We start from the raw sequence: 13,150 nt of genomic DNA, 5'->3' as shown, positions 1-13,150 counted from the left end.
CCGGGGTCTCTAGCAGAAGGGTGGGGTTCTGACTGGTCTCCCTGGGTTCTGGCTGGTCTTCCTGGGTTCTAGCTGGTCTCCCTGGGTTCTGGCTGTCCTCTGCAGTGAGGGTTCTCTCATCTTGTCCTCCGCCTCTTCGATGCTTTGAGGAGAGCTGCACAGGCCAGGATCAGAGGACCGTCCGGGAGAAGTTTTATATATACATCACGTTGAAAACTCAACTAACGAAAACCCCAGTTTCAGCGTACTGGGCTATGACATCGTGTTAGTGCAGAGACTGTCTCTATATCCACTATCAAACAAGACTGCTTTGGAAACAGACTGTTCAGCAAGCTTGAAGATACGGTTCTGATATGGAACACTTTCAATATCACACGTCTGCAAGGAACCTGGGTCTGAATGTCACTCCTTGACTTTGAATTTAATAAAACAAACGCGTGCGTGTGTGTGTCAAGCCTGACAATGAGGAAGAAAGGCCAGCGGCGAGCGCCCTGCCAGGGGTGCCGAGAGAGGGAGGGTGTGTGTGTGTGTGTGTGTGTGTGTGTGTGTGTGTGTTTGTGTGTGTGTGAGGAGAGGGCTGGGGGTATGAGACTGCCACAGTGAAGGGCTGACGTGTGCTGCTACTACTTCAAGCAGGGTATTTCGATCAACTGACTGGCAGCTGGGTGGATGAATGTGGGGGTTAGAGGAAAGGTGTAGTTGACATTATGCAGATGAAGGAGGGGGTGGGTGGGGGCTGGGGAGGGGAGGGGAGGGGAGGGGAGAGACTTGAAGGAGGAGGAGAAGGCTCTGGCAGAGGGCATCGGGAAGGGTGAGCGCACCCAGCCCACATACACACTAGAACATACGCACCAAGCCCACATACACACCCTAGAACATACACACATGCAGCAGCAGAGACACACACAAACGCCCATCTGTTTAGTCCACATCCCAGCTGACTGGAAGTGCAGGTGGGTGGATTGTGAGACACAAGCTGCAGGCCTCTCTGTCTCTCCTCAACACCTCCCTCTCCCTGACCTCAGCCACTTGTTGCAGATCAGTCCAAGAGGGAAGGAGAGGAGAACAGCACAAATCCCACAATCAGTTCTCCTTTTTCCACAGTCTTAGTCCTTTCATTCGTTCGCTGAATAGGGTGCAAAGTTCATTTTTCACAGGGATTACAGCATGACAGAAAACAAATCCACCCTATTTACTAACTGGTTATAAAGGGCTGGCTGTTTTGATCAGGATACTAGCTGCTCTATTTTGAGGCTAGGGCTCCTGCAGTACCCCAATTGTCTCTCTTCTGGGCCTACCTTGAGCAGCTATATTCTGCCGAGAGAGAGAAAGAGAGGTGTACCCCCCGCCGCCCCAACATTCCCCCCCAACCCCCCCCCCCCCCCCCCCCCTAGGCTGCTATGCCAGGCTCAGGGCTTCGGTGAGCTCAGGACATTTCAGCACTTAGATTTATTTACACTTCCCCCAAGTCCTGAAATACACTTCCTGTCTTAAGCTTCCTCCCTGTTACCATTCCCTCCTCCATCTCTGGCACACTTTTTCTCTTCATTTCCGTCCATCAATTTTTCCCTGCCTCTATCTCGTTCACACACTAGCCGCCGCACATTCATAAACAATGGGGCCCACAGAAACTCATGGTGAGAGGGAGGGAGGGCTAGGGGCAGAGAGAGGGAGAGAAAGAGGAAAGGAGGGAGGGAGAGGGGGGGGGGGTTGGTGAGTCTATTCTATTTCACCGCTGACTAAAGCCAGTCCAACAAAGACCCTGGATGGCTGGAAGCAGAGCAGCGAGCTTTGAGAACAGGCTGGAGAAAGTGAGAGAATAGGAGAGAGAAAACACAGAAAGGGACTGAATGTGTTCCCTTTCGTGTGTGGGCTAGTGTAGCTTCTTTTTGGGGGAGGGGGTGAGCAGGGCTTGAGTGGGATGGATGTTGGAAGTCAGGGTTGATGTGGTGGGGTGGAGGCTTATAACCAGAGGATAGAGCAGGACACTAAAGAGTTAAATGTTCTTGATTGTGTGAACGTGTCCGTGCACCTTGTTAGCAGTGCAGTATGGTGGCAGTACCAGTATGCATTATATCTAACGCCTGCTTTCATCATGAGTATGGCTCTATGAGGGGATGCCAGAGGCATGCAAGACTGGAATTTGCCTTTGACTGACACTCGCAGCATACACCTCTCTTCCAACACCTTAGGCCTACAAGACAAGCAGGACAAAGACCCCAATTTTTGTGCTGCAGCAAAGTGGTCTCCATGACACCCAGTCTAGCCCATAATATACCCGACATCCTAAACCAGAGTTCTCTGTTTTTCCAGCAACTCCAAATAAGATAAATGGCATCCAAGACAAGGTACATAGCAACACAGCTACAAACGCAATTGTGAGCAACAAGTGATCATATCTTAAAAATCTATAACATCACCAGATTGTATTAAATCGATTACCCGTCAACTTGGCAGGTCTTCTATGCCTGGTATGTCATAATTACTAGTAAGATCATTCCCAAAAAAGCACTTGTCCCTGTTCGGATTTCTAAGATAAATGTCATGAATTGAAAAGGGTTTTAGTTAGAAAAGCTGTTCTACTGGGATGTCTTTGTTTACGTTTATGACAGTATGGGAGACTAAATTAACCAAAGACGAAAACAATAGTGAAGGCATTTAAATGCATCCAATCATCGGTTATTCCCGATGCCAAACTCCACAACGCCCAGCTCGTGGGTGCATTGTTGCCATTGCACCAACGCACCCTGTTGCTTTTCTGAATATTTTACACTTTTCTCCTAGGTATTCCACAGTCGAATATTTCGTCACAGCAGGGAGACGTTTGGAATTCAAATTAACTTGGAACCTGTAAAGCGTGAGCAAATCCGAGGCGCACATCGCAGGGATTACAGTGACTTATTCCCGAACAATCACACCTGCTGTTTTGCGCTACGAGAAATAAATACCCCGTGAGGCCACACCTAGCGTAGCCTATTTGTAAGTCTACAGCCCCGACAAAAACACCGAGAGTAACATGGCGAACCGAAACTCGGTCATTCAGAAGGAAACTGATACAGCGTCAACTTCAACAACAGGTTCGCCTGTTGTTATCACGGACACGGACCATGTAAAGGCTTGGTTAGGAAAGCTCAGTTGTAGGCTATCCTATGTGAGCACGCGTGTCTCATGGGACAGTTATGACACCGATACAATAGTTACGTTACCGACACTCGCAGGCATTTAAATCAACTCAATCGAAGGGGTGAACATGAGCATCTGGGATCAAATAAACATCGGTCATGTTTGTATTCTGTTCCTACCTTGAATGGTCAGAAGTATCACCGCAGCCACCAGTAAATTGTTATTTGCCGATGAAACGGAGGAATGTTTCCCGTAGTCTCTAGCCATCCTGATGTGGAGGGAAGGTTGACATAAAATCCGGACTCAAAAAGCTTCTGAAATATTCGTTCGCCAACAACTTCTTTTAGTTATAATTTAAACGGACCGGTGAGTGGACTATGGATTTGCCCTTCAATCCTACGCAGTTCCTCGATGTCGAATCGAAACAAAACATGTATAACCCCTCCCAAAGTGGAAGGGACGCAGCGCGCACAGGTATGTCTTCTCCGTGTGTAGGTTCGGTTCTTCCGCAGCCTGCACCGAACCAGAGAAAAGTAACGACCACGTTCGCCGCGCAGATCAGTTTCTGCGAAGAGCCTGCACGCTCAACTCCGCCTGGGGGACTTATTGTGATGTCACTAGAACGTCATAGGTGAAGTTGTAGTACTCAATGCGGAAATTGGCAACTGCAAATTATGATAACATTCCTTATTGTTTCTGCAGTAGGTACACCATCCAACTCGACAACAGGATTAGACCTATGTTAGCTCGTAATATACTTCATCAATCTTTTTTACAGACACAAGGAAATTCGCTGACACAGTAGATCAAGCCACTGTGTAAAGTCTCAATTAAATTTGTATTTGCATAGCCGTCACAGAGGGCTTCACATATGCCCATAGAAATGCCCTTGAACAAACCCTAAGCCCCTCCAAGTAGACAATTAAAAACTCCCAGAAAAACCTTAAGAGGAGCAATTCAGTGAGGGAACCCTGTTCCAGAGACGGTTGGTGACACAAAGGTGCAGACCTCTAAGACTGTCTATAGAAACTTTATAATGATAATTGAATACGTTCCAGTAGACATGACATGTCTTTCATTAGGCTAATGTCTTTATGGACCAACACTGATGGGGTTCAGTGGTGCCAGCCCATGCCACCACCAGCCCCTGCCTCAAACAGTCTCGTGAGGCTGTGAAACGGAGGTCGGGGCAGGGAGTCACTGTGTGCTGTGGGATCAGCCTCTCCTCCATTAGAGGCTCATTAAAGCCGAGTGGAGCACCATCTGACTGGCCCTGTCTTGGCAGACCCCTCAATCAAACAATTACCCAGCACCACCCTCTACAGAGAGGAGCTGCACAAACCGGCTGGCCTCCAACGTTGGTTCCAGCCTCTCTCTCTACGTGTGTGTCCCTGGTTGCATGTGGGTGCCCGCATGCGTGTGTGTGTGTGTGCACGTACGGCATACAAATCAGCTGCTTAGTCTGCCATCTGTTGTTAGTTCAGTGATACTGCTGCCACTGGTCCATTAGTTTAAATACTCTGATCCTTCCTCCTTTTCTCCTTCCTGCCTTCCTTTCTTTGGAATCTCGAATCAAACACAATTTAATGGCTGAAAGCCATTCTCAAACATAGCTTTCCTTCATTCACCCGTTTGGATCTCTTTATTTATCCAAAGGAAGGAGGGAGCAAGGATGAGTCCTGACAGTTTTGAAACAGGGCTCATTTGCATCCATCACCTTCCTCTCCAGTATTGAGGGTCATACTGCTGGCCTTGGCCCTCCAGTATCTCTACATGCAGCTAGTACAGCTCTATAAATCAACTCCCCCACCTCTGCCTGTCAGGCTGTCAGCCCGGACACCTATTGTGTTATTTACCCAGGCTGCTTTGGGGTCCGTACACCACCAGACCCCGAGCCAGCCAAGAGCTTTCTGCCTTATTGTTTTTCTTTTATCCAGGAGCCCATGAATTGTATATGTGCTGTATATAGCTCTGTTCATCTCTCTCCCTTTTTCCCCATTTCTGACAAACGCCCTCCAGGCACAACTGTGGGTTTGGTCATGTGCATGCGTGTGTGATTTGTGAGGATTTGGATTGGTATGTTTTTCTTAGAAGGGGAGGGGAGCCAGGGACCCTGCAGGTGGCCAGATAATCTTTCAATCTGCAAACATGGGGGGTAGAGGTCAAAAGGTTGCTGTCAATCATGGTATGGAGAATCATGACGTGACCCAGAGCTTTGTGTGTGTGTGTGTGTGTGTGTGTCTCTTCATCCCATTTCCAGGGTGTTGTCCATGAATGCGAGTAGACTCGGTGACCAGTGAAATTCTGGTCTAAGTTTTCTCCAGCTCACCTTGTTGCCATCCTCTCCTCCCCCTTTCTCCTCTCTGTATTAACGTCTACCAGCCTCTAACCAGGAAGGATCAGCTTGGAGGAGTCAGATTGATTAAACGAGCTGCTGCCTGGTAACATGATCACGTACCAGTTGCCCTGGTGACATGTTTAGCATTGTAACCCCCCCCCCCCTGAAGTGTGATGTGATCACGCATACCCCTTCCCTACTGCTCTTCTATCCCCTCCATCCGTTCCTTCCTCCTATCATTTTATACAGTGTCATTAGTGTTCCCCTCTCCTTACCCCTCCCTTCTTAGCGGGTTTGGAGCTAAGAGTAGCATTGGTGAAATCACTCTGAGGGAAAAGCAGATAATACTGTTGGCTTTAATTAAAGACATTAAAGAGTCAGAGAGACGCCGAGCCCCAGGGAGTGAGTGTTCCTCACACCTCCTGAAATACCCCCTCTTTCTTCCTCTCTTCGTTCTCTCCATCTCTCTCTCCCACTCGTTCTCTTCCTCGCCTCTATCAGCTTGCTTCCTCTCGCGCCCTGCAACCTCCTCTCTCTCTCTGTCTCTCTCTCTCTCTATCTCTCTCTCCTGTGCCTCCTCTCCGACTGTTGAAAATCTTCATTAGTTAACTTGTGTGGACTTTGTTTACAGCTAATGAGTGTTTTCCATGCACATTTATTTTCTCCGCTCTTGTTACCTAATCAGAGAAAGTGTATGGGCTTAAGGTTCACTGGGTAAAGGTGTTGAGATGGGCTATTTGGTTAGCCTGTGTGTGTATGTGCTCCAGTGTATGTATGTGCTTATAGATTCTGTGTGGTAGCAAAAATCCAGTTGCAACCCAAAACTAACAAAACATAGGCCTACCAGCTAACTTAAGACACACACATAATTGTGCACACAAACACACGCATGCTTTTGTCACTTTAAGTTATCTAGGAGTCCTTGTGCATCTGGTCTAGCTTGTTTTTCAGCATGTCTACCATTCACAGATTTTAATTGTTTTATTTGCTTGTCGCTGAGCATTGGAAATTGTTCTTTGTCCCTTCCTCAGCCACAAAACACACACATACATGAACACATCTACACAATGGGCAGCCTAGGCTGTTTCTGATCGCCTCACATCAGATCAACACTCCTCTCCATAAATAGAAAACAGACTCAACACCCCAGGGGGAGAAACAACATTTGGAGGAGAGATTAAAGGAGAGAGGAATGGTGGGGGGAGTGGGGGGCTGGTTGAGGGAGTGGGTAGGAGGGGGTGCTGCAAAGGCTCTAGATGTATGGCTGGCGAAATTGCCAATTGGTTTCATTTTCTATTGTCTCCTTTTACAGAGAGAGCGGAAAAGGTAGAGATTGAGAGAGATAGGGAAAGGAAGAGGAGATATTTTAGACAGAGTTAGTTTAAGGACTCGTCTACTCTGCAGCCCCAATGCAATTATATTCACTTTCTTAAAAATAAGCATAAAAAATACTAAAAACAATTAGAGACATGGTGAGAGGTAGAAAGGGGGAAAATAGGTAAAAGGAGAGGTGGAGAGAGAGAGAGAGAGAGAGAGAGAGAGAGAGAGAGGTAAAAGCGGGGGCAGGGAGGGTTGGGTGGAGAATTAAGCTAATTGACACCTGTAGTGCAGCCAAGCATGAATGAGTTGGTCACATAATTGGAGATTGTACAGTGGTTTGAAGAGTTGCAGAAAATAAAGAGTGCTCTTTTCTCTCCAGATGGCGCCACAAAGACACACCTGACATTTGTATTTGTTTCCTGTGTATTCACAGTCTCGGGGTGGGTGGTGGGGGGACTCTGGATAACATCAGGATGACATCTGTTGTTATGCATCATTTTTACCTCGTTTGGAGCAGATCTCCAGCGCAGATGCCTTGGTTGTGTTACACCACCTACCTTGACAAAAAATACTGTCTCCTGCAATCTCTCTTTCTCCGGCACACTGTACATAGGCTGCTCTTTTTCTGTCACCATCTCTTTCTATGTCTACCTCTATCTGTGTCTTTTACGCACACACAGGGTCATCCATTACCCATGGTTAACTTCAATCTAACGCCTGTTAATGTGAAATGGCTTTTCCACGCCCCAACGTCTGGCAAATCATAAACTTTTAATGAGTTCCTGAGCTCAACCCAGAGTTAAACTACATAACCAGCCTAAGGGGGTTTGTCATCAACAGAGTCTCTGTACCATTAAAACTTTTACTTACACCTAATTCTAGAATTCCCCCACCACCACCACCACACTTTGACCTGGCGAGTAATGCTCCTTCTGCTTCACGGGTCACAGGGAAACGAGGGTTCTCTAGTGCTACGGGGGACTCGTTCACATACCGTACAGATTTGGTTGAACTGTAACACAACCCCAATGGTGTGCACCATTAGGCTTACAGGAATAGAATGTTTACTCATATCCTCCTAGGAGTATGATGGGATAAATAGCAGTGTTTGGATGTCTTCTATATGTATTCCACTTTTCTGGTTACTTCCTGGAAGTTAACCAATCAAAGCTAACCATCAAGGGTCATGCCTGGGTGAGAAGGAAACAGTTCTGTTCTCATATCCTATTCTTTGTCCTGAGATGAGAGCTTCTCACAGGAAATGACATCTACTCCCATTAGTGTGATCCCATTAGGAGTATAAGCCCCACTGTCACAGCGTTGGACACTAGTACAGTGTAGCCCAGGACCAGAATTACATGAGACTCGAACACTGCCATGCTGGGTCAGGGTTTGTGGATTTGGCATGGCCAACATGGGCGTTTAGAAAAAGTAAATGCTATGAATTCAATCCATGCACCAGTCAAGACCCTAATTGGCCTATCCAGTCCTTAAGGCAAATTCATACACATTTATGCAGATACACACACATTCATATAAAATACATAATTTCTGATGAAATAATTTAAGATATAGGGTGACGTTGAACAAGGATTCACACACCTTACAACAGATTTCAACTTACTCACACTGAAGCAGATTTGGATAAACGCTGCTCTCTGCTGGCCAGAACTAGGAATTGCATTCCCCCTGAGCTTAAAAACGGCATTAAAGCGCTGACAGACGTGGAAAACCATCCCATTTTCCATCCTGTCTTGAAATAGTCATCTCCCTCCCTCCCTGCAGTCTGCCTCCCTGTTGCCTGGGGTACTTGGGCAGAGATTTGTCACAGCGGCTGCGGCTCTACCACTCCCAAATAAGCACGTTGCCATGGAAACAAGAGAGCATCTTTCTGATACTTGGAGGTAGGGTCATTCAGGATCAAATTGACATTTTTGTACAGTAATTTTGATCACCCCCTTTCTAACCTTTGTCACTATATAACTGCTAAGTATGTCCTTGTTTGTTCCTACCATTTTCTGCACTTTTATTGTTATGTCCAGCCATCTCCTTTCTGTCCAGGTCACCTGTTAGTTTTCATCTTGAATTAGGACTCGTGAGTCAAGTCAGGTGAACAGGAATTAATAATTTGAGTGAATGTATTAAAGATTGATCAACCCAAAACACATGACAAAGTCAAATTGAAAGACAATTTAATGTTTAATTTGTCCCTGACAAATCGACACAGGTGTATTTTATCTGGGATTAATAACCAACCTGGAATATAACATGCTGATAGAGGCAGCTGACCTGAATATTGCTCAAATGAAGGCAGTGGAACTCACACAGATTGGCCTGGGTTCTACCCCAAAAGAGACCTGTGTGTTATATGAACCTGTGGCTTTTGAAAGTTGAAGATGTTGTAAATCAGTCATAAAGCTTGTTCATTCATCCAACAAAGAAAGCAACTTTATATACAGATATGTGCATGGGGGGGGGGGGGGGGAATGAACACTGAAAAACCAGATACCCCACCCTGGTAACACTCTTTTGTAACGGAGGATTCTAGGAACCATCACAATGCTTATCCCACTCCTTCTCTTTCCACACCACTAATCCCAATCACGAGCATGTCTGAATCTCACCTGTCTTTGGGGCACACCCCCAAGGTCAACACATCTTCACTGCCCACCCCCATAATCAGCAGCAGTGAATAGTCTTGTCTAAAACAGTAAAGCTGAAGATGAGTGTTAACAGGTCCTAGTAGAAACCCAAGCACACTTAAGGCATGCAAGAATCAATTTTGTAGGCCAGATGTCACATGACACCACCCCCCAAAGAAAGCTGGAAGCTAACTGCATCACATCATTCAATAATCAGGTATATTTGTATTAAAAAATGTTCTCTTTTTTTTTGCTGCCTACCCTATGTCTTGCTGTCATTGTGGTACAATCCAAACATTCTTAGCATGCTCTGATTGTCTGCTCTGATCTTCCCACAAACCCAGGAAGTCTCCTCAAACATCTTCTCTCCAAGATGATCTCCAATCAAGCCATTTCAACCACAGACTTCCTATTCAAAAATATTCCAACAGCTAAAGAACTGTATGAACGTGGGATGGGTAAAAACCACAACCTGGATAGGTGGGGGCCAGTACTGGTAATGTGAGAGGTGGTCAGGAGGAGAGGTGGGAGGGAGGGGCCAGAGTGGTCATTCTTGCCTCTTGGGATGGGGGGGGGAGGGGGGTCAGCGGCAACCGCAGTGAAAGTCGGCGTTGGGGTCAAGCAGCAGGCTCTGGCGGTCGCAGTGCAGGCAGTCTATGTGGTACCAGGCGTCACACACGTCACACTGGATCCACTGGACCGTCTCCTGCTGGGGCAGCAGGCAGCGCGGCGCCGCGCACGCCTCCACCCCCGGGGCCCCGCCCTCCTCCTCCTCCTCCTCGTCCTCCTCGCCCTCGGAGGAGGAGGACGAGGAGCTGGAGGACGACGAGGACGAGGAGGAAGAGGACGAGGAGGAGGACGAGGAAGAGGGAGAGGGGAGGGAGGGACGCGGGGGAGGAAGGTGTTTCCTGGGTCGGCCTCGTCGCTTCCTGTTGAGGGAGGAAGGAGGAACAGAGTTCATATGTACTTCCTTATGAACACAACATGTGAGAATGGCCTATGTACTAAATCATCGATGACATACTGTATAGTAAGGATATTTAAATTTACCCAGAAGCTAGGTGGAACCTGGCGAACTGGGCCCTACCCCTCTCCTCTTTACAGATCCTCAGGGAGGGCGAGGCCAGAGTGTAGTTCTCTCCTCCCACCACCAAGGGGGAGTATGCAGGGGAGGTGTGGGCCCTCCGCCTTCCACGCGAAGCTGAGGTAGAGAATGCTTTCTGCTGGTGCAATGTGGAGACTGTTATACCAGTGTGTGAGCCAATCCTGTGACGAGAATCCATCATATCTCGTCTCTTATTGGAGCTGAAAGTCACATGGTTCTGCTTGACGTTGGCTACCGCGCCATGGCAGTTTCTGATTGGTTTGTTCCCGATGGTGGGTCGGTTTTTGAAGTCGAACGGCTGTCGGACTTCCGGAAAGAAACGTCCATCTTCAAACATCTTACTGGATGGTGGAGGCATTGGGTTGAAGCCTTCGGACTCTGACTTGTAGAGCCGCCTCCTCTTCTTGCCCCTGGGCCTAAGCCCCTCCCCCAGCCCACCCCCAGGGTTCCGGGGCTCGTCAGAGCTGTCGTCCTCCAGCAGCACCGTATGGGCGGACTTACGCCGGCTCTTCGACGAAGGCGGGACCGACTTAGAAGAGGTCATCGCCGAGGAAGTCCCATGGGAGAAGGGAGGAGGGGTAGACGGAGGGAGGAGGGAGAAGGGAGGAGGAGAGTTGGAGCTGGGGTCAGAGGTGTTGCTGTCACTCCTCTTGAAGGTCCAGGGACTGCCCTTCATCTTGCTTAGGCTGCCGATGGAGTTGAGGATGACGGTGGCTCGGTTTATGGATAGGGTGGACAGGTCTAGGTTGGCCGCCGCCTTCCGGTCCAAACTGGTCCTGATCCGGTTCTGGATGTCCGAAGAGAAAGAGCCCGCCTTGGGGATGGTGATAGCATCGAAGTCTAGCGGGCGCACACGCACCTTCTGGAACAGGAAGTAGAACTCTGGTCTCCCGCACTTCGATTGGCTGCCAAAGGTGAGCGTGTCCCCATCCGAGAGCTCCCATTGGACACTCGCCTGAAGGCGGACATCGTTCACCCAGGTACCTGGCATAGTAGTGGGGGGTAAGGATGTTACTTAAAAGCACTGATCTGGGTCAAGATAATATCTTTCCCTTGTCAGATTTTAAGACTAGACTATTACAAGGCACTAGTCACCCACCAGTGCTCATGCAGGCACAAATGTTGCGTGTTCTGCTCACCATGACTACTGCGGTCTTTAATCTGCACCTTCCAGCCGTCTTCCTCATTCTCTTCTCCACCCACCCACTCCCTTTCTGCATGCAGCTCCGCGTGTATCCTGGATACGGTGGCAGATTCCAGCGTGACATCACACAGTTCCGGCGCACGGCCCAGCCGGAACACAGAGTGTGTGAGTGCCGGCCGGAACGTGTACAGGTCACGGGCTGAGTCGGTGAAGGAGGAGCCTATCCTCAGCAGCTGGAAACACGGTTGGGCACCTGACAACATGGTGACCAACCAGCAACGTCCTCCCCCGTCACCACCAATAATTGACTAGGTATGGTCTCAGGTAGACTTAAACAGTCATGGTTGTTCTCTGTCTCGGTCAGTGTAAACAGGGGGAAATGAGTGTCCTAGACAGCATATGTGGACATTAAAACTTGTTCTATTGTGTAAAATATTATAATAAATGATCTTTGACAATCTATCAACTTGCCAATTTAAGTACTATACTCTGCTAACTGTTTGCTGTCCTGGACTCTGATAAACATTTCAGTGTTAAAGGTAACTTGCAGAGCCACTAAATGACAATCCGGAAGGATTTTGTAATGACCTGAAAGACACAAGCAAATTATAAGATGTATAATGTTTCTATAATACACTGGACATTTAGAGCGTTCATTACAATACTGATATATTTTAGATTACATAGCAAAGCTACATTACATTATTGAGAACATTGAGAATAGACTAGTAGGCCTACTGCTTCGGCAACATGTTTTCTTGTATTGACAAACGGACTCATCTGGATGTTATCTGGACTGTCATCAAGTTATTAGTTAACTACTGTAGTATTTCCAGTTATGTCCATTGTGCACCTAGCTGGCATGTGCTCAATGTCTCACACGTCAGTGTAAACTCGCGCAATGACGACGACGCTTGTTAAAATAAACGTATTCCTATAGACTGATTTTGCTACAGGAACACAGCCAATGTTATCCCTGATATTACACTTACTGCAAACCAGAAAATAGTTCTTTTTCGGTTGAAGTGATACGTATAGGACTCACTCTTAACAATTGGATAAACCAGTCCTATAAAGATGTAGCGCGGACAGCTAGCTAACAAGTTCCACAGTGCATTGTGGCAGTGAGTCATAGGCTTGACAATAAGGCAAGAGTTTAATTCCGTTCATTTTCATGATCATTTGCTGCCTTAAACACGACGTTAACTGTTATTGACAGTGCATCTCTTGAACATGATTTAAGTAGTGAGATAATTTGCAATCTGAAAAAGAATGGATCGTACTTAATTGTTTGCGAGCTCCCGGCAGTTTTCGCGTCCTTTTCCCCCAGGAAGTTCTTTGAAAATTGGCGCGCCAGTCTGTGCTTCCTTGCGCGAGAATTCACGCCACTTCCTCCTCACGCCGGTTGGCTGACAAGTCAGGCGGTAGGATCTGAACCCACTCAGCAGTTGCCAAGGATCTGGTGTAGTGTTAGACCA

General features: G+C 47.6%; 2 protein-coding genes across 3 annotated transcripts in view; both read right to left on the bottom strand.

The window, feature by feature from the left end:
- pvrl2l (PVR cell adhesion molecule related 2 like) overlaps nt 1-3,699 on the bottom strand; it is a 56,528-nt gene extending 52,829 nt beyond the window's left edge. For both annotated transcript variants that reach the window (XM_084696163.1, XM_084696162.1), the window contains exon 1: nt 3,303-3,699. In XM_084696163.1, the coding sequence (XP_084552289.1) occupies nt 3,303-3,390 (88 nt within the window). In that variant the 5' untranslated portion in view covers nt 3,391-3,699. The remainder of the gene's footprint in view (nt 1-3,302) is intronic.
- A 5,262-nt stretch (nt 3,700-8,961) lies between these two features.
- tcf19l (transcription factor 19 (SC1), like) lies at nt 8,962-13,054 on the bottom strand. The gene is made up of 4 exons (XM_084697222.1): nt 12,956-13,054; nt 11,668-12,260; nt 10,474-11,512; nt 8,962-10,352 (listed from the first exon to the last, which is right to left on the bottom strand). Exons 2-4 carry the CDS (start codon nt 11,933-11,935, stop codon nt 10,007-10,009), a joined length of 1,653 nt encoding a protein of 550 aa, XP_084553348.1. The 5' UTR covers nt 11,936-12,260; nt 12,956-13,054; the 3' UTR covers nt 8,962-10,006.
- Between the last annotated feature and the right edge of the window lie 96 nt (nt 13,055-13,150).

This window comes from Hypomesus nipponensis, chromosome 4, assembly GCF_054491055.1.
Source record: "Hypomesus nipponensis isolate SF chromosome 4, ASM5449105v1, whole genome shotgun sequence".
Taxonomy (NCBI): Eukaryota; Metazoa; Chordata; class Actinopteri; order Osmeriformes; family Osmeridae; genus Hypomesus; species Hypomesus nipponensis.
The sequence above is the reverse complement of the archived record's forward strand: the minus strand, read 5'-3'. Positions and strand labels throughout refer to the sequence as shown.

Coding starts and splice junctions, on each gene's coding strand:
- tcf19l (XM_084697222.1), bottom strand. CDS start 11,935: ATGTTGTCAGGTGCCCAACCGTGTTTCCAGCTGCTGAGGATAGGCTCC. Junction 11,513..11,667: donor TAAAGACCGCAGTAGTCATG/GTGAGCAGAACA, acceptor CTACTATGCCAG/GTACCTGGGTGAACGATGTC. Junction 10,353..10,473: donor AGGTTCCACCTAGCTTCTGG/GTAAATTTAAAT, acceptor CTCCCTCAACAG/GAAGCGACGAGGCCGACCCA.